Source organism: Leptidea sinapis, chromosome 20 (assembly GCF_905404315.1).
Source record: "Leptidea sinapis chromosome 20, ilLepSina1.1, whole genome shotgun sequence".
Taxonomy (NCBI): domain Eukaryota; kingdom Metazoa; phylum Arthropoda; class Insecta; order Lepidoptera; family Pieridae; genus Leptidea; species Leptidea sinapis.
Window position 1 is genome coordinate 13603670 of NC_066284.1, and position 22183 is coordinate 13625852.

General features: G+C 37.7%; 2 protein-coding genes, 1 long non-coding RNA gene and 1 pseudogene across 8 annotated transcripts in view; 2 read left to right on the forward strand and 2 right to left on the reverse strand.

Moving 5' to 3' along the window:
- Positions 1-3667, forward strand: part of LOC126970078 (serine/threonine-protein kinase pakD) — a 56243-nt gene extending 52576 nt beyond the window's left edge. For all 6 annotated transcript variants that reach the window (XM_050815764.1, XM_050815762.1, XM_050815767.1 and 3 more), the window contains 3 exons: positions 866-945; positions 1374-1464; positions 3085-3667. In XM_050815764.1, coding sequence (XP_050671721.1) covers positions 866-945; positions 1374-1464; positions 3085-3265 — 352 coding nt within the window. In that variant the 3' untranslated portion in view covers positions 3266-3667. The remainder of the gene's footprint in view (positions 1-865; positions 946-1373; positions 1465-3084) is intronic.
- Positions 3668-6071: 2404 nt separating this feature from the next.
- On the reverse strand, positions 6072-10590 carry LOC126970103 (uncharacterized). The gene is made up of 2 exons (XR_007730541.1): positions 9987-10590; positions 6072-6862 (listed from the first exon to the last, which is right to left on the reverse strand). It is a non-coding gene; the product is annotated as an uncharacterized LOC126970103 (long non-coding RNA).
- Positions 10591-11909: 1319 nt separating this feature from the next.
- On the reverse strand, positions 11910-17624 carry LOC126970098 (carbonyl reductase [NADPH] 3-like). The gene is made up of 3 exons (XM_050815824.1): positions 17500-17624; positions 14091-14723; positions 11910-12489 (listed from the first exon to the last, which is right to left on the reverse strand). The coding sequence occupies exons 1-3, from the start codon at positions 17555-17557 to the stop codon at positions 12245-12247; spliced, it is 936 nt and encodes a 311-aa protein (XP_050671781.1). The 5' UTR covers positions 17558-17624; the 3' UTR covers positions 11910-12244.
- A 1458-nt stretch (positions 17625-19082) lies between these two features.
- On the forward strand, positions 19083-21821 carry LOC126970355 (uncharacterized; annotated as a pseudogene).
- The last annotated feature ends 362 nt before the right edge of the window (positions 21822-22183 follow it).

The following is a 22183-nucleotide window of genomic DNA, read 5'->3' on the forward strand; positions in this document are numbered from 1 at the left end:
AAATTTTGTTTTTAAAAATTTGTTTGTGTATATATAATCCTAGAAGTGGGAGTTATCACTTTAAAAAAAACATAATAATTTTTTAGATTTACAAGAGCGACCACTCAAGTCAATTTCGTAATATGCAAATATTGGGGTTGACCAGGTTATCAACTATATAAATAAACCCAGGATTAACCCAGATTCGTGTTTTGACATCTCTTATTACACAACAGTTACATAAATAACTATTACAGACGTAAGCTTAGTTTAAAGTTGTAAGATCGCGTTCTACTTGAATGGCGACATCGGGGCTAAATGTGCCGCATGTCCCGTCCGGCAGACAAGGTACCCATGTCTAGTCGTGCATACGTTGTGTGCAGAAGGACCTCTGACATTCACTTCTTTATAGATGAGCTTTATAATAGACGTGTTCTTGTTCGGACATTGAAAGGAGCGCTCCGATCTAGTACAAACAATGTAATGTACTAGTTCAGTCTCCTAGTACTATTAGTACACTACACATTGAACGATGCAGTACAGTTTTCCGGTAAATATTTGATTTTCGTTCTTACTTCACAAGCTTAGGTCTGTCATTCTATTACTATTACACACATAATATGAGCGCTGTACTAATCTTCTTATTTAAGAACTAATAAGAAATTACCAAAAAAAAGTTCTAACAATAAATTGACAAAAATTCCCAGAAACAATACAATGGTGACCGCACAACATTATATAAAATAAACTAAAATAGCCATTACTTCTGTAAATGTAAAGTCTGATTCATTCATCTCGATAGAAGCCATTGCAAGTGTGCGTACGGACTGTAGTCCTCGAGTGTACTTCACAATAGTTAGTTGCAGCGTGTTTGTTAATGTTTCAGTGACAACGTCCGTCCCCGACCGCCTCCTCCAGGGTTCAGCCACGCCACTCTGTATCAGCGGCAACAGCCACAGCAACAAGGTACATTTTTTATTTATTTTTATTCTTGTACGTATGACACATATGCATGTCTGGCGCAGGTAGTTTTGCCACAAATTTAGGAACATCAGGGTAATATTATTAAATTCAAATATTAATTTAAAATCACTTATTGAATGTGAAAATATTACCCATCGGAAATATTGTGCCTGGGTTACCAGGAGACTCCTTTGAGCAGGATACCGGCTAGATTATGTGTGAGCATTGTGTTTCGGTCCGAAGGGCGCCGTAGCTAGTGAATTACTAGAGTATTATGTTACTTGTATTTATTTTAGAAATGCTTGTTATATTAATTAAGGTTGGAAAACTATTATAACTAGAGAAAATTGGTATAGGTTGGGTTAATAAATGTTCTACGGGCTTGCGATGATATGTTTGATTCATTTTCATTTTTTAATACAATGTTTTAGACTGGACGCAAATGGACCCCGCAATAATGTCGACATCTGTCAACTTCGGCAAGAATCCAGCAGCCATCAACCACCAAGAGATATTCACAAGGTTACTATACTAACACTTATTTTAACAATTTTTATTATTGTGTAGGGCCAACCAGACTAACTAATCTCAACATATCTATTCAAATATGTTTATTAAAAAAAAACTACGTTTAAAAAAACCGACTTCAAAAACTGAAAAGTATCAAATAACTAAAAATTTAATTTAATACACATTTACCTTTAATATTAATAAATAAGTCGGTGCCAAGCCATATAAAAATAAAAATATTATAAACAGCTTACTTACTGTAATTATTAAGCTTGTATAGCCTCGCGTGTCTCTCCGCTTGGTTTGTTTTGTTCTAGACGAAGCTATCCCGCTCAAAGTCACGCGTGGCGAGTGTAAGTACATACATTTGGCTTGGCACCTACTTCAGGTTTTTTTTTTTCTTTTTAGTGTCAGTTAATAATTATAATAAATAATCAACCTGAATGAAAACTCCTAAAAAAGCCGCACACAAAAAACAATTATACCATCGAGGTAAACAATCATTTTCATAAAAAATGTTCATAAAATGATAACTGCTGGGCCAAACTATGTATAATTTTATGGGACCAAATGGCATCTATTCTGCATCGAACTAAAGAAAAAATTACGTAAATCGGATCATAAATCTCAGAGTAATCGGTGTACATACATAAAAAAAACCGATCGAATTGATAACCTCCACCTTTTTGAAGTCGGTTAAAAATAGGAGACATCACTTATTGAACGTCAAAAACTACCACACATTCCAAAACGAATGCCTCAGACCTGAGAAGAACGGGCGCGCAAACTCAGCGGGCTTTTTTTTTCATTGAAAAAATATGTTTACAGAGTAATATTGTACAATTAAACTTATTATCTGATATCCGCTATAATAGGTCGCTCATCATTCATTCAGTCACTTATGTAATAGTAACCTCTACCACACAAACGTTTTTTAACAAATCAATTTCAAAAATTTTGCATATTCGCCAAAAGCAAAGTAACTGTTTTTAATTATTTAAACACGTTTTTTAAATATCGTAAACAGACCCTAACCTGTTCGTACAATCCTAATGATTCGTTGGCCGAAGTTTGACTTTACTAAACACAACACAACTTTGTGCTCTTATTTATTTCACCGTTATAAATGTCGTTACATATTAGATCAACAAGGTTTGCCAGTATAATTACAGGCACACATTACCTCTTTCTATCTCAGGGCGACGGCTGCAGTTAGATGCTATCGGGGTCATATGTTATACGGCGGTTGGCTAGACAATGCCACTTAATATCAGGTTGACCTGATTAACTGCTTATAAAAAAGTTTAATACCTCCCTTTCAAAAATTAAAAATTCAGAATAGCTTTCCAAAAGAACACAACTCGAATTGTCACTGTATAAAACGAAAATATTTTAGACTTTTGAGGATATATTGGAGATAACAACTAAACTGTAATCACTTATTGACTTGTTTCTCTTTGGTAATGGTGGGGGCTATTATTTCATTATTACTTATTGAATTTCAGACTTGATTCGTTACACTTTGGAATTGAGGTATCAAGTTGTAATGAATGATGTGATCGTTTGTAATAATAGTTATAAATGTGTCAGTAACGGTTGTAATGTTTGTTATAATATTCTGTCGTGCGTCAGATTCAACCAGCTGCACATCCAGCCCAACGGCGTGAAGCTGCAGCTGCCGCCCGCGCCGCAGTGGGCTGCGCCCCACAAGGTGACCTGGGGGGCGGCGCCCTACAACTCCATCCCCATGCCGCCGGGCTTCTCTCCACAGAAGCCCCCCCAACACCCCGCCGAATGTATCGACGCCAAGTAAAGTGCAATCAAAGCTCCCACAACAGGTCGACGGAACAATTTTCTTAGCTACCTTCCGTTGTCTAAGTGATCTATAAATCTATAAGAGAGCATATTTTATTCGAGAGAAATATGATAACAAAGGAATTTGTCAAATAAATTAATCTATTTGTTTTATTTAAAAATATATTTTCACCGTACTACCGCTTGGGTTTCTAGATCATCTAATCGCCTCTTATTATATTTCTTTGTCACATCTGAGCAATTAAATTATATTATGTATATTCGTAACGTATTTATACATTCGCTAGAATCGTAAAGGCGTTCCTTCTTTCTCCATTGAGACGTCAATGAATTGGTTAACTGTGTACCTTATTGAGAAATAATTCGTGAAAAGATTAATTATTAAAATTAAATAATTATCTTGAATACTTTTAATGCACTTCCTATCCCAATAGCCTTGTCTGGTCTGACATTAATACACTGACACGAATGTCACTTCCGGTACAATCCTTTCCTGTATACTTTTAGATTGCGTTTAGCGTACATTTTCAATGCAAAAATATTGTTATATCACTCAAATCACAAACAAAATATCTTCAGCTTTAATTTCAAACGGCTGTTTCCTTAATTTTATGATAAGAGTCGAGCAAGACGCCCGCCGGATGGTATGTGGTACGCCCCGCCGATTAAAAATGCGGAACTCTTGAGTGGTGGCTACAATTAACATGATAGATAACTATTTAGTGTTATAAATAACATGATAGATAACATAATGTTACATTGTCTATGGACCTGACGTCAATGACGTCACAACGTCGCTTCGGGACGGTGTGCAAAACAAGCATCACTTTGATATCATTATTAAGAAATAAAAAATAAAAAATTATTTTGTCAGTACTATAGATTGATGTAAAGGTTGTGATGCTGATTATTATTATAATGATGAAAAATCAATGAAAAAATATGGGTTAAGTATAAAAACATTTTATTTTTCTGGCAGTACTATTATAGCGACACAGAACAACAGAAACTGCCAAACTAATCTAATTATTCAAATTCAAATATTTTTATACAAAGTAGAATTTAAAATCACTTATTGAAAGTCTTAAACTAACACCCATTCAAAATATACTGCCTGAGAAGAACGGGCGCAAGAAACTCAGCGGGCTTTTTTTTCAAATATGGATTATATTGTACAATAAACAATTATAAATAAAGAGCCTGAGGGTGTTTGCTTCATTCCCAGTCTGTTGCATTATTAAGACTTACGAACTCGACTTAACCGAGTAGTAGGCAAAACAAGCTTGTTTGTTCCTCGTGTTAACATTATGATTGTCACAGTTTCTTTCGGACCTAGGTTATAAACAGCGCGAAAGCCGTCTTCTGCAGCACAAAGATGCCCCATAACAATATACCATAAGACATAATACTATGAAAATAACTAAAGTATACTAGTCGCGCCGTATCTATGTCAGTTAACTGTCTAATTTTTTAACCACATATGCTGCAGAACTAAGCCAATTCGCCAATCCTTCAATAAGAGCGCCGCATTGCAATTTGGAATCAAGAGTAATGCCAAGAAATATAGCAGATTCCAATGGTTTTACCCCCTCTCCGTTTAAAAAAATATTCGCATCTACATTTTTGACATTTGGCGCGGTAAATGTAATATACTTATTTAGTTTTATGCCTATTTAACACTACGTTATTGGCGCTAAACCAGTACACAATGTCAGACAGAGCATTTAGTGAAGTGTCGTCTGCAAATAACCACCTTGTTTTTTTTTTACAAGGTTAGGTAGATCATTTATATAAATTTTAAAGAGGGAGGGTCCAAGAATAGGCCCTTTTGGTACCCCTACACCAAGAGGAGCCCCAAGAGATCTCCTGCCATTCACATCGACCCTCTGAATCCTATTATTTAAATATGAGATCAGAAGATCGAGTGCAGATTCTCTTATACCATAGTGACATAGTTTCCTGACCAGCTTTTGAATGTTGAACATAATCAAAAGCCTTAGATAAATCACAGAAGATGCCAAGTGCATTCTGTGATTCCTCCCAGGCCTCAAAAATAATCCTGATGAGTTCAATACCTGCATCCGTAGTCGAGCGTCCCCAAGTAAAGCCAAATTGTTTTATATGAAGTAACTTATAAGTGTTACAGTGAGTAAGCATTTTGAAAACACTGAATTGTGAAAATTTAAAATTTTGTTTACATTCCTTATTAAGCCTGGTTTTCACTTTGATTAGTGCAAGTGCAGGTGATTAGTGACTAGGTGTGGACAGCGACTGATTAGTGCAAGTGATTAGTAGGCTGTGTAGTAAAGTGAATAGAAGCGTGTTCTATTTTTTTGCGAGTGGACTGCGAGTAGCCACGTCCCGCGCGCCCTCCCTTCCCCCTCACTCGCAGCGTGCCTGCCACTAAACACGTCAGGACAGGAGTGTAAATTTGTGCAGGAGTATCTAAAACATGAATGCCTTTACAACTGTAAATCCCCTAAGTACAAAATTAAGGGAGCCCGAGATACGGCCCTTGTACGTATAAGTGAAGCTATGAACATACCAGGGTTTGGAAGTAAAGAAGTTTATACTAAAATAAGAAACTTGAAGTCTACATATACGCAAGAGGCTAAGAAAATTAAACAGAGTACAAAATCTGGAGCTGGAACAGATGACGTATATATTCCACAAATAAAGTGGTTCAAACTATTTGATGACGCTTTAAAAGCTGTATATGTACAGTGCAGCGACTCAGGGAGTAATTTGGTAAGTATAAAATATATATACTATGACTACAAATAATAACACATAACCACATAACATTGAATTAAAACCACGATTTACTTCAATTTATCATTCGAGACTGCCAAGAGACTGCACCTTCTCCTACAAAATAATTTGCATAATTATTGCGTTTGTTTTGTGCAATTTGAGATGGTCTATTCTGCATGCTAATAGTCAATGGAACAAGTCCATCTGATGTCACTTCTCTCCAGGATCCTTCAATCAAATTTCCATTCTCTGTGTCCTCGATATCAACCGTGGCAACCTGTACGGGTACTTTGGTTTTTCTCGCCCTGTTATGCATGGCCCAACAGGCTTTTAAGATTTTTTCCACCTTCTTGGGAAAAAAGGGTAGGGGCCTTTCGAAAATTCTGTATCGACAAACTAAGATGCCAAAAGCATTTTCGATGATTCCTCTTGCCCGTGATAATCTATAATTAAAAATTTTTTGTTCAAATGTCAATTGGTTTCCACCATATGGTTTCATCATATATGGTTTTAGAGGAAACGCATTATCGGCCACTAGAACAAGACCTTCGGGCAGTAAATTATTTTCCAAGGCATGACTAAGATCACAATGGGAGAAAACTCCACCATCCGATACACGCCCGTTACATCCAACATCAATATATGAAAAACAGTAGTCATCATCTGCCACTGCCATGAGAACAATGCTGTTATTTTTTTTGTAGTTGAAGTAATAACTTCCTGCATTTGGTGGAGCTTTGACGGTAACGTGTTTCCCATCTATAGCACCTGAGCAACCAGGGAAATTCCAGGAATTTCTGAAGCCTTTGTCAATCCTTTTCCATTCGTCGCCGTTAGGTACCTAAAACAAAAAAAAGATATACATTCATTGATAGTAGTGAAATGGCAATATTATTTCTCACTTTAAGAGTTGGTTTACTATATGTTTTTCTTTTTGTTTTGGGTTTTTGTTAATCTAAATTTATTGTTTTACAGCAGCTGGATTCTCAACATGAACAACTTGATGGAGAGGAACATTCCACATCCCAATGCAATCAATCTGCTGAAATAAATAACCCCGACGCAACACCTGAATCACAATCTAATCAAGTTGAAGAAGAACAAAGAAAATCGCTGATTCCTCGTAAAAGGACAGTACGAGACCTCAGTCGTTTGGTCAGTAAAGTAAAGAACGTGGCCGACTCAATTAACACACGCATGACAACACAAACAGAAACAGAGTTTGATATATTCGGGAAAAGTGTAGCTGCCCAGCTTAAAAGTTTGCCAATCCACAAAGCAGTAAAAGGACAGATTTTTATCCAAAATTATCTTAGTAATTTACGTCTGGAACAAATGGGCCACGGAACATCTAACTACGTATATAGCCCTTCACCAAATTCTATGTACCAGTCTTCACCATCACCGACTAACACACTACCACCACGAGACTCTCCTTACACACAACCACCACGACACTCTCCTTACACACAACCACCACGAGACTCTCCTTACACACAACCACCACGACACTTTCCTTACACACAACCACCACGACACTCTACTTACTCACAAACACCACGAGACTCTCCTTACACACAAACACCACGAGACTCTCCTTACACACAACTACCACGACACTCTCCTTACACACAACCACCACGAGACTCTCCTTACACACAACCACCACGAGACTCTCCTTACACACAACCACCACGACACTTTCCTTACACACAACCACCACGACACTCTACTTACTCACAAACACCACGAGACTCTCCTTACACACAACCACCACGACACTTTCCTTACACACAACCACCACGACACTCTACTTACTCACAAACACCACGAGACTCTCCTTACACACAAACACCACGAGACTCTCCTTACACACAACCACCACGACACTTTCCTTACACACAACCACCACGACACTCTACTTACTCACAAACACCACGAGACTCTCCTTACACACAAACACCACGAGACTCTCCTTACACACAACCACCACGACACTTTCCTTACACACAACCACCACGACACTCTACTTACTCACAAACACCACGAGACTCTCCTTACACACAACCACCACGACACTTTCCTTACACACAACCACCACGACACTCTACTTACTCACAAACACCACGAGACTCTCCTTACACACAAACACCACGAGACTCTCCTTACACACAAACACCACGAGACTCTCCTTACACACAACCACCACGACACTTTCCTTACACACAACCACCACGACACTCTACTTACTCACAAACACCACGAGACTCTCCTTACACACAACCACCACGACACTTTCCTTACACACAACCACCACGACACTCTACTTACTCACAAACACCACGAGACTCTCCTTACACACAAACACCATGAGACTCTCCTTACACACCACCACCACGAGACTCTCCTTACACACAACCACCACGACACTTTCCTTACACACAACCACCACGACACTCTACTTACTCACAAACACCACGAGACTCTCCTTACACACAACCACCACGACACTTTCCTTACACACAACCACCACGACACTCTACTTACTCACAAACACCACGAGACTCTCCTTACACACAAACACCACGAGACTCTCCTTACACACAACCACCACGACACTTTCCTTACACACAACCACCACGACACTCTACTTACTCACAAACACCACGAGACTCTCCTTACACACAAACACCACGAGACTCTCCTTACGCACAAACACCACGAGACTCTCCTTACACACAACCACCACAATCTTCTACACCAGATCCTACTAATGACATTCATAACATTTCTGATGCTGACCACTCTCTCAACGAAAATGCAATAACTATACACTCTGAAAACAATGCATCTCAAATGTCAATTGAAGACCAGGATGACATATTGGCTCGGGCACTTTCGAGTATTTACCAATAATAGAGAAAAAAAAATGTTTTTAATGTTACCTACCTTTACCAATAAGTTGATTGCAAATATGTATGTTGAATTTGAAAATAAACCTACTTTAATAGAAAAATTCCGTAAAGAGTTGGTAGCTTGCGCCATGAATGGGTCTTCTATTAATCCATTTTCGAACCCATACTCTTCTTGGTCTTGCAAGTTCAAGCTTCCAAAAGGTCTTCGGTTTCAGACACCACCGCGTTTAATACTTCTTTCAGTACTTCTTCCAATTGCAAGCGCGCTTCTCGATGTTCGTCCATACTTGCTGGTCGACGGCCAACTGAATTTAAACAGAGCCACTAAACAAGAATTTGACACTACTCGCACTACTCACCTGCACTCGCACTAATCACCTGCACTCGCAGTGAATTTGACACTACTCGCACTACTCACCTGCACTCGCAGTGAATTGGACACTACTCGCACTACACACCTGCACTCGCACTAATCACCTGCACTCGCACTAATCACCTGCACTCGCACTAATTACCTGCGCTCACACTAATTACCTGCGCTCACACTAATCAAAGTGTAAACCAGGCTAAAGAAGTGACTCAGAAACACTGGTGGAGGAGACAAGAGTGCTTGTGATAGAAACTGGAATGTCAGAAAAAAAAAATCTCAAAAGCAGAAGCTACTTCCTGCTCAGAGTGGATTTTAGGATTGTTTATTATTAGATTATATTCAAACTTGCACTCTTTCGTTCTTCCAGTTTCCCAGTTAATAACTTTCCAAGTAATTTTTATTTTATTTGATGCATTTTTAATTATTGATCTAATATGCATTGACTAAGCAATAGTACATACTTTCTTTAATAATTTAGAGTATTTTTTCACATACACAGGAAAACATACAACATGATTACCTACATGCTGATCTCTCACTATATAGTTTATATAGCCGTTGTCTGCTCCTATGATTGCCAGCTGTTGCGCAATCATTAAATGATAAGAGACCAGCTGAGTTGACTGTCTATGAAGTAAATATAGAAGATAAATCTGTTTTAATTATTTTAAATAACATACCGTCTCATTTGGAGTACTGTTATAATTCAAATACAAATTTGACAGTTTTTCCGAAACATTGCCGCTATATTTCTCCATTCGCCTATTATTAACCGGAACAAACATAAACTTTTTAATTGAAGCACATTTGTTTATTTTTTATTTATACTAAAAAAGAGATTTATAATTATTAGTAATATATATATACTAGTGGTGGATTTTTCTAATAAATTAATATTAAAGTCACCATAAATCATAATATACTGCTTAGATTCTGATAATTTTGATAGAAATTCCTCCAATACACTAAAATAACTCATATAATGCATCGGGGGTCTGTATATACTAACAACAATGGCGCGCTCAAGCTCTGCACATGCTATTTTAATGGTACGTTCAACAGAGAGGCCTTCAATATCTTTACGGTCTTTGAATTTAAATAATTTACTTATAAGTATAAGAGAGCCGTCACGTGTAGTCTTTTCTCTGCTGGGCGTCATTAATAGAGCACGGCAATTCTTCAAGCCGGCCCACATACTAGCGCTCTACAAAGCGCAGGTCCGGCCACACATGGAGTATTGCTGTCATCTCTGGTCTGGCGCACCCCAGTATCAGCTCGATCCATTTGACCCGTACGCTCGTTTGTCCTCCTATTCCATTAAAAAAAAAAAAAAAAAACACTTGCCACCTGATGATCACTGGAGTTAAAAATGAGCTCATATTTCCTAAGCCAATGTTCTGTAAGACAAGAAATCAATATTTCCACGTAGTGTTCGCACGATAATGCTGGTCAAAGCAGTGAGGGAAAGAATTTGAATAAATCCTGTACGTAAGCAAAAGATTTTATCTCGGGAGATGAAGATAGAACCTTGAAACTTGTCGCGTATTTTAAAAGATGACTTAGGTCTCTTAACTGGTTAATTCTTAACCGATAATTTAAAAAGGAATAGGGAGGTAAAATCGAAACAACTACTGAAGCGGTACGCAAATTTTGTTTACGATTGAGATTTTTTCTACAATTGCGCAACATTTGAACAAATATAATGACCGTGTTTATCCTCAAAGCTATAAGGAAGCTTCCCAATTCGACAGAGTGCAACGTGGGCACTATCCGACTTCAGTGATGGTATGGTGGGGTATTAGCTATGAAGAAGTGACTGAGCCATCCATTTGTGAAAAAGGTATCGAAACATCGGCACTAGTGTATAATCGGCAAGATACCATTCTTGAGAAGGTAGTGAAGCCCCTTAACTACACCATGTTCAATAACCAAGAATGGTCCTTCCAGCAAGACTCGGCGCCGGGACATATAGCTCGGTCTACGCAGTTTTGGTTGGAAATGAACGTTTCGGCCTTCATCAGAACTGAAGTTTGGCCGTCGTCTAGTTCCGATCTTAATCCGCTGGATTATTATTTATGGTCAGTTTTAGAGAATACGGCTCTAAACGTCATGATAATTTGGAGTCCCTAAAACAACGCATACGATTAGTAGTGAAGAATTTTCCTATGGAAAAAGTGCATGCTCCTATTGATAACTCCGAGGCCTCAAAGTTTTATGGACTGTACTGCAGCCAATGGAGACCACTTCGAATAAGCTTTTTATATTTTAAATTGTTTTATATTTATGTATTAAACTAATACACTGTAAAAGTAATATAGTATAGTTGTAGTTTTGACTGTAAGTAATCGCTTCATCTTGTCTGGCTTGTCGAAACTTTCACAATATATTGTCAATGTAGCCCCTTGGGTCTGGCCCGTCCCACTGTACTCTTGTACCATCGTGCCACACGTACAGGCCTCCGTCCTCTGCCTCCAGGGCTACTTCAAGCGGGACTTTAGCCGCATCTTCTGGTGTTATAGTGCCTAATCCCTTCGTCATGTCGGACTTGACGTATCCGGGGTGAACGCAGTTTGCACGTATGCCTGCAGATAAAAATAGGTAAGTAGCGTTTTTAATTTTTAAGGTTTGCAACATTTGTTGCATAACTTTTTTTTTAGAATATTTATTTAAAATACAATATAGTTACAGCTTACAATATAATAACACACACTTAAACTTTAGGAAGCTTATCTGTGTGTGAAGCCGCTTAGAATTAAATTACATAATATTTAAAAAGAAAAGAACAATTACTTTCAATTAATACAGTTATTACAAGATGTTAAATTACAATTTTAAACAAAGTAGTATAGAAATCAATAAAATGCAAAACAAAAAATAATTATCAACTAAATGTTAGTTATTACAAATTAGTTGTCTACTTAGCTTACCGCAGATACAATTATATTAATGAAGGATTTTGTAAAAAGTACTTTTTTGACGATGACTTATATTTATTTTTATTTATATATAATTTTTGAATCTCTAAGGGAGTCTCATTTAAGTATAGAGGAATGACGTAGTTGTTTGCTGTGGTGCCATATATATTTATAGATTTAGGTAATTTAAATGACATGTTTGTTCCTGTGAATTGTCTTAGATGAGGCAGTCTTTGAATTTCTCGAAGGAATTTTGATTCATTTATTTCTGAAAATATACGGAATTTCACTTTATCAAAGACATTTATAACCTTGCAATGTAAAACCACAAGGCGTAATCAATCAGGCAATGTGGCAATTCTTATATGAAACTTTTTTTGTATTGTTTTCTTGGATTTTTGTTTGTCAATAATTATGGCTACAAGATTTAATTTTCAAGAAAAATTAATGCAATGAAAATGATCCAGTTGCTAATTATCTAATAGGATCTACACCAACATATTATAAAATTATGCAACATATTCAAACTAGGAAAGGTTTGATGTGTACACGTTATTAGCAGTGAACGCATATTAAACATGGAAGCATTTCTAAGTAGTGCCTCTCTTATTTCACGTTATTTTTAATTTAGATTCCTAAAAGACATGAGTCGTATAGATAATGGATAAAAGCTTTAAAACAAGACATCTCAAATGTAATCACTCCAATTTAAAAATGAAGATTTCCATTCTTTCTAAAAGCGTTGTACCAATTTGTATCCGGAGTAATTATTTATTTGGTTCGATGGATATGCGATTTTGTTCATAACATACTCAATTCCTTAGAAAAACACACAGCATCAGTTTTTCAAGAGATTGTATGCACCCATACATATCAAAAAGAAACTGCTTGATATACTCATCTCGCCAAAAACTGTATTTACTTACGATTTTTCACGGAATATAAATTATATGCTTGTAATAAAGTGCGTCATAAAAATATTTCAAACATAAAATTATACATAATCAGTGTTGTACTAATGAGTCTCTCTACATTTTTCTTTTTAACCATATTAATTTTGTTTGTATCTTTTGTGTGCATTCTTATCGTGACTTTTAATAAATTATTGCTTATTTCAAAATAAAAAAATCAATACTCAAAAATTATTAAATGAAACCATCGCCGGGAATATTCTCCGGTAGCACCAGAGGAATTACAGAAGCGTTGCCGGCCTGTTTTTGGAAGGTTTTATACACTGATCTAGGTAATATGTATAGTTCAAAAATAGATTTCTTTTATTATGACTGATCCCGGCATACTTAACGCATACATCGTCCATATATTTGACAAACATTGCAAATATTATGTCAAGAGCGTGAACCCAGATGCAATACCAATAACACTCTTTATTTTATGCAGTGATAGTTTACTGTATTGTGACTTGATTAAATAATCAACGGTAGATTGTATGCAAGACTGCTTCCATGTTTAATATGCGTTCACTGGTTATTAGAGATAAGATAAATTGTAGTAGCGGGTTCTTGTCCTGCATTGTTCATAAATTTTGGTAACAAATTTAAATAAGATTTGTTGTATTGCAATATACGGTGTCATAATAAGAAATATTTAGAGGGGGAAGTTCTAATAGAATATAGGAAATTTATTTGGCGAGTAAATGAAAATTTTGTTGTTTTTTTTTCTTTTTCAAAGACTATTTTTAGTTGGTGTCAAATAACCTTTGAAATTAAAGCTGGGTGAAGCAAAGGCATAGCACCTCGTGTTTGACTTCTGTGTATATAAGTTCCGAACAAATACGTATAAAATAATATTTAAAATATCTATAGTATTGTAAAATGACGTTCTATACATAGTATTGTATATTACTCTTACCTTTATCGCTCAGTCTACGATTTAAGATGAAAGTGTACGCATTCAAAGCAACTTTTGAAACAACATACGGGGAGGATCCCCACATCTCTTCGTCCGAACCATTTTTCACAGCGTCTTTATAATCTTGTACAAGTTCGTCTAGCTCAGCCAATGTCAAACCTGGGTTCGCTAGCTTTTTTTTTATTTCGTCTGAAGGTATTCTTGAAAGATGGCCTGAAGAACTCGAAATGTTAAGAATAATTCCGTCTTCTTTAATATATGGCAACATCAGTTCTGTGAAACTAACTACGGAATCGAAGTTTACTAAAAGAGTGTTATCGACTTGTTCAGACTTTGGTTCTTGTGCGTCTTTGAGAAATAATATTCCAGCATTATTGATAAGTAAATCTATAAGTCCATGCTTATTTTGAATAAAATAGACAAATTTCTTGATGCTTTCGCTATTCGTAATGTCTAGTTGGTGATATTCAGGACTAAGTCCTTCATTCTTGAGTTTTTCGCAGGCTTCAGTGCCCCTCTTTTCGTCTCTGGATGTTAAATAAACTCTTCCAAAGAATCTTTCGCAAAGACCCTTCACTAATTCGTATCCTAAGCCTTTATTGGCACCTGTTACAACGGCCACTTTCTCCATTTCTGAAATTTTTCAAACACAGATTATAAAATTGTTTAAAATATAGTAACAAACACTGATCAAACCTTTGCTGAAATTAATAAAGACTAGGGAATATTATAAAAATGGTCACTATCCTTCACTTCTGAATGAAGTAGTTCAAATTGTTACAGTAATTAATTAATTAAACTAGAAATTAATTAATTATATTTAAAATATATTTAGTAGATACCTATAGCAAAATTTATTTTGATTTTTAACGCAGATATTCAAAATACCTTTTTGGACTGAAACTCGATGAAACTAAAAAGCGAGACGATAGAGGCGCCGTTGCCAGTTATTCTTTATAAATCAATTAATTTGGCTGCCGCGCAAAATTATGATTTCTCTCTCTAGTGGAGGGCGGAGAGAACGAATTTAGGATCATTTTTTAAAACCAAGATCGCCGCCGCGCAAAATTATGAGTTCAACAATATGGATATCGTATCCGAGTTTCTCGAGGTTGCAGAGAAAGAATTTGTGATTTTTAAATCCAAGATCCAAACGCGCAAAATTAAAATTGTCAAACAACTAAAACGCATCCTTCGGAAATTGTTGTGCCGTATGGAACTAAAAACATTGAAATCTGGAAAATGTATGTGAACGCACATTAAACACTAGAAAACGTCAGTATTTTGATGTGTTCTTCTTCACTGCATAATATTAATACAACTGCTACGGCTATTTTTTAGATAACGAAAGAAGAAAATTGAGGCTTAATGTGTTGTTTACTAGATCATAACCAAGCTTGTGAATATATATAGCAATTAGTTTTGTGGTGAGATATCTATGTCACCATTGAACATTGCACACACACACACACATTTTTATATAACCTCTTATTGGGCAAACGGGCAAGAGGTTCACGTGATGGGAAGTGGTGGCCATGGACTTCCGCAACAATTGGTGTCAAGAAATTGGTTGCCGTAGTCAGCCTTTAAGTTGGGAGTATGATCTTTTCTTGAAGGTCTCTAAGTCGTATCGGTTCGGGAAAACAGCACGTAAAACATAGTTATTGTAATAAATAAATTATTTGCATTTTATAAATAATAACCGTGAAACTTCTATTATGCTAAATAAGTAATAAAAATTACAATAAAATCCGTTTGGATATAAAGTATGACACGTTCGTGCTATTTTAACTAAATCAAAACGTGAAACTTTTGAAACATGACTTCTAGAACATTCTAGATTTAAAAAATGTAATATTGCATTGGATTGTTTGTCTTTTAGTTTTTCAGGCAACTTTAAAAGAAAAGATACATGGATTATTATTGTAAATGATACAAGGACACATTGACAATTCGACTAATTTTGGAATACGAGTTCCGGAGTGGAACAACAGAAACAGCTTGCAATATTAATTTAATGTAAAATATTAATTAAATTTAATAATATTAATCCCTTCCGTGGAAGACTTTACTAATGAGGCTTGAGAATGAACTCAGAGGAAGACGAGTTAAATGCTTAGCCACTAAGATAAGTATAATGATGAATTGTATTAAGTGGAGGTTAAACAAGTCTCAATCGATGTACAGCTTAAAAAAGAAAAATTAAATATAGTTGATACCGCTGTTTTTGGTAAGTAGGTATTATTAAACAATAAAAATTACATGAAAATAAAAAAATATCTTCCAGCGCAGCTTATAAACTTTTGGAGACGAGTGTATAAAAGGCGCCACGGAGGCGAATAATTATCGCTGTTTGAAAACCTATGTGATTTGTTTTGACCTGTAAATTGTTGTAAAACAAGAATTTATAACACACCGGGTATTTAAACTGTCTATGTGGGAAAATAAACATATTATACCCATGGTAGACGAATATTTTTTTTATGGGAAAGGAGGACAAACGCGCGTAAGGGTCACCTGGTGTTAAGTGATCACCGCTGCCCACATTCTTTTGCATCACCAGAGGAATCACAGGAGCACATGCCCTATAGTCCCGGAAACACCGCACAAGGAAGCTCATTCCATAGCTTTGTAGTACGTGGAAGGAAGCTCCTTGAAAACCGCACTGTGGATGACCGCCACACATCCAGATCGTGCCCCCAGGACTGGGTCCCCGATAATTAGAGCTGTTCTGCGTTGCACGCGGCTGATACTGAGATACTTCATCACAGCCAACAATACTCCATATATGGCCGGACCTGCGCTTTGTAGAGTGCAAGAATGTGGGCTGGCTTGAAGTATTTCCGTGCTATTTACGACGCCCAGCTTCTTCGAAGCTTTGCCCTCCAGATGACCGCGAAATTCAAAATCACTCGAGATTTCAAGAGCCAGTATTCCGATACTAGGCGAGGCTGAGAAGTGTTGTCGAAGACAAGGTTCAATTTACCCCATTCCGCGGATTCTCAAGAGAGGACTCGATAGAAGACACAAGTTTCTCCCGGCACTGGTCGACGATTTCCCGAGAGAGACCTGCATGGTCAGTTTATATGGCATCACCAGTGTCGTCGTCTGCATAGCAATGTATTGGAGGTGTCTTGGGGCACTGTAGCGTTCACGGGCTACAGGTTCGAGCAATAACCGTCCACAACGACCTGTATGCTGCGTCCACTGAGGAAGCTGGAGGTCCACTTGCATAAACTCACGGGAGGTCCAATTGATGGAAGTTTTGAGAAGTAGGTACCTTGTGCCATACACAAAGACTTTCGCTATATAGCTCCGGTCCTCAACAGATAGCGGCACTAGGCCGCTACTTCACGCCGGTATTCTGTGCGAGTGTTATTATTTATATATTTATGCGAGGGTTATTAACCTGGACGAGTCTGGCCCGATTGTGCAGACGTCGCAAGACGGCAGCTTGACTCTCCCATTTTTCAATAGGGTATAGGGTTGCGGTAGGTCTTGTTTCGACACACAATAACCCTAACGTCTTTTAACTTGACCCAAATCATAATCTGACACGTAAATAATTGTTTAAAAAAATTTCAAACGTTTTATTGTAATTTATGTCGAAATTATTTAACTTTCACATAAATCGTTTAAGTTTACGATAGTTTTATGCGAAGAATAATTGAAGCATCATGTTGATTTTGAGATGGGTGTCGGTTTAATTAATAACTCTAAATAATTAACAAGTAAAAACACCTACCTGTTGGTATTTGTTATGTAGATGTAATCTGTCACTCAAACCGTCTCTGATTCTGAGGGACGCTGTCACTGAAAAGTCGAATTTTAACTGACAGCCTTGCGAAATGATGAAAAAAGCGATTCGCTCGATTGTGTGATAAGCGCAGTCATTGATAGATTGACAGATGACGGCTATAATCTTGTAAAACACGGAGATAACCAAAATTCACTACGTTTTATGCAACTGTTCGTTTTCAAACTTAGCCGGATTATACTTCGTGGCCAATCGCAATACTGTAATTATGTACTACTATTTCAAACTTATGTCAAATGACTGCACGTTTCATATTATACTTGTCATGTATGTGTTTAGGTTGTCTATGCGCCACGAATTAAAAAGGTAATTATAGAAATGTCAATGGTCCATGACAGTTGGAGAATAGACTTGTTTGTTGATTGTGCGTTGTTTGTTTTATTGTGGCTCCTGATCTAGAAATCCTGAAGGTGTACCTGAGGTCTACATACGCAATAAACTGGCGACGAGTCGTGATCGAATCGGCGGGAGCAAGACACGATTGAATCTAAAGTGGTTATCTTGTGCGAACAGAATTAAAAGGCATAAAAGGCATTTATTTTCTCAAAATTGATTCTTTTAGAATTCTTTTTGATGTCATTTCTTATACTACTAGATACTACTACCGCTTCGGAAACAAATAGCGCTCTGAGAGAGAAGAAGCGGCGCAAGAAACTCTCCCAGCATTCTTTTTTTTGCGCTCTTTTCAATAAAAATATACAATATTGTACAGTCATTTCTATCGCTATAAAATAATCACAATCTAGTCCCAGGCTGTCCGATCATTTAGATATTCAGCAGTGGAGTAATAGGATTTACGACAGAGCCATTTTTTTTATAAAACATTTAAATTTATTTATAGATAATGCCTGAACAGTGGCTGGGATTTTATTGTAGAAGTGTATACATTTACCCTTAAAGCTATTATGTATCTTATGAAGCCTACTAGAATTAGTTACAAGCAATCCCTTATTTCTAGTGTTATAATAATGAAAATCACTATTAAGAGCAAAAAGGTGACGATTTTTGTGAACGTATATTAAATTTTCATAAATGTACTGACAATGAACAGTCATAATATTTATTTCTTTAAATTTTTCTTTAAGAGACTGTCTATAACCAAGCTGATATATAGCACGAACAGCTCTCTTTTGCAGTGCAAACACTATATCAATGTCAGCAGCATGACCCCATAGTAATATACCGTACGTCATGATGCTGTGAAAATAACTGAAGTACACTTATCTAGCGGTCCCAATTGGTGACAATGTCGGTTGGCAAGATGAACGCGTTCGATCGGCACAAGGACGATTGGTCGACCTATATCGATAGACTGGAGCAGTACTTCGTGGTAAACGACGTGAAAGACGAACGAAAAGTACCGTTACAGATCACGGTAATGGGAGCTGAAAGCTATGATCTACTGGTGACACTATGTACCCCGACTAAACCATCACAGAAAACGTACTAGAGTTAATGACGCTCATGCGGGATCATCTGCAGCCTCGGCTGAGCGTGTTAGCAGAAAGATATAAGTTTCGGCAACGTAAACAATCGAAAGTCGAAAGTATAGCCGATTTGCAGAAATTGACAAAGTATTGTGAGTTTGGTACGTGGCTGGAGGAAAGTTTACGTAACCAGTTTGTCTGCCGGCTCTATAGCGAGAGCATACGATTACGGCTGTTGACGGAAACAGATTTGAAATTTTCTAAAGCCAAAGATTTGGCAATTGCGATGGAGGCGGCGGAAACAAACGCGGCAGCTGTAGAAAATCGCGGCAGAAGTGACAACAGCACCCCGTGTTTCGTGATGAGCAGTGCCCGTAAGAGAGGCCAAGGTTTTAGAAAATGGCCAGAGCAGACGAGAAACGAAGTAAATGGTGCGAGCCTGAGCCAACAACAAAGAAAAAAGGTGTCGTCGGGACCAGCGGATAACAGCCAGCAACCAGGTCAAGGACATATGAAGTGCCGGGCGTGCGGAGGCGGACACGCATCGGAATCGTGTAAATTTCGGTTATATGTGTGCCGTGTTTGTAATCGAGAAGGACACTTGAAGAAAATGTGCCCCAGGCTGACGAACATCACGGGACATAACTATGTCGAGGATGAGTATTCGGAGGAGGAAAAATATGGTATAGAGGTAAAAAATGATAACCTCAGTAAATATAAACCATTTCTAATGATAGTGAATGTTAACAGCCAATGTATGGAGGTTGACACTGGTAGTACGATATCTTGCATTAGTTCAGATGTGTATCATAAATAATTTGCAAACTGTGAATTAATACCTAGTAATTTAAGATTAAGGTATTATACAGGGGAGACTGTACTTACACTAGGTAAAATTAAGGCTCTTATCAACTACAAGGGCAAGTTAACTTCGCTGGATTTGTATGTTATAGCTAATGGCAAGACAAATTTACTTGGCAGGTAGTGGCTAGCAGAATTGGGGATAAAGTTGTCTACGGAACTGGAAGTACCAGAAGGGATCAATTATGTTAAAATGACTGGGATATCGTATGATTATTCCACAAACATTGAGATCAACTAAAGATCAGCAGCCATCAGGGGGTAGTCAAAATGAAAAGTGTGGCGCGAAGCTTCGTTTGGTGGCCGCATATTGACCGGGATATAGAATCAGTCAGTCTATTGTGTATGATTTGTGCAGCGGAGGGCTCAGCGCCTCCACGAGTAACATCTCAGCCCTGGCCATACTGTTCGGAGCCTTGGTCTAGACTCCATATAGACTTTTTGGGCCCCTATGAAGGCAAAACCTTTTTTGTTCTGATTGACTCCACAACGAAATGGATTGAAGCTTTTTTGATAGCTAGGACAACGGCATCTGCAGTTATCAAGGTATTGCGAGAGACTTTTGCCAGGTTTGGATTGCCAAAAGAAGTCGTCTCTGATAACGGCCCGCCGTTCGCAAGTCAAGAGATGGATTATTTCATGAAATTAAATGGAATACTACATACCTTTACAGCACCATACCATCCAGCATCGAATGGAGCCGCGGAAGGGGCAGTCAAATTATGTAAGAAAGCTATTAAAAAGGCGATCAGAGAAAAGAAAGACGTAGAGGAAACGTTGCAAACTTTCCTTCTAAATTATCGTTACTGTGAACACAGCACCACGGGAGAAACGCCCGCCATGTTATTACAAAAACGCCCCCTTCGGTCGAGGTTGGATTTGTTGAGACCGCACAGTTTAGTAGAAAGAAAAGTGCAGCACAGTCAAAGGAAACAAATCGAATCAGCAAGAGGAAATCAGGCAAAACAGGATAGAAGGCGACCCCGTATGGATGCAGGAATTTAGCGCAAGGGATAAGTGGGTACCCGGGATGATCTCTAAAGTGATAGGATCTCGAAATTTTCTAGTGACTAGGGAAAACGGTACCACATGTAGTAGGCAATTAGATCAATTAAAAAGACGTGCAGTATACTGTATTCCAAATGAAGTTCCATCAGACGACAGACCGGAGGTGACGCCAGCTGGCGCTCCGGCCTCGCCCTCGCGCTCCCCGCGCGCCGCGCCTGCGCCGACCGCGGCCGAGCCGCCCGCCCGCAGTGACACTAGCCCCCGGTCCCATTGTCTCGAAGCGCATAAGGAAACCGCCTGTGCGTTACGGTTTCGAATCTGATTAATTAATCGTGGAATGTTATATATAATACATAATTATGTAGTTATAAGTTTATTTTGTTTCTTACTAAAACTAGTTAATGCTTAATAAATGGTCCACTCGTACTAAGCAGATGATGATCATATGTGATCTTACCGAGGTAACTTTAGAGCTCGGCGAAACAGTATTTAAATAAATATTATACATAAGTATTAGTTAAGAAGGGGGGTGTCATGTATGTGTTTAGGTTGTCTATGCGCCACGAATTAAAAAGGTAATTATAGAAATGTCAATCGTCCATGACAGTTGGAGAATAGACTTATTTGTTGATTGTGCGTTGTTTGTTTTATTGTGGCTCCTGATCTAGAAATCCTGAAGGTGTACCTGAGGTCTACATACACAATAATACTAAATTTCAATTCTTACTTACAGTAGGTACTTACTTATTTGTAGGCAGATCCGCCTCTTAAAATTTAGTATTTACATCCTTTTTGATAGAAGTGGCGCGTTCACAACTAACGCTAAGACTATGAAGGTAGGTTGACGGAAACGGGAAAACTTGTTCGTTCCGTACCTCGCACTCTGCAACTTTGAAACCATCCCAGTTCACAGTTGATGCCTGACATGTCGGTCGTTCCGAATATAAGAGCGAGTTGGAAGATTAACTAATCCTCCGCAC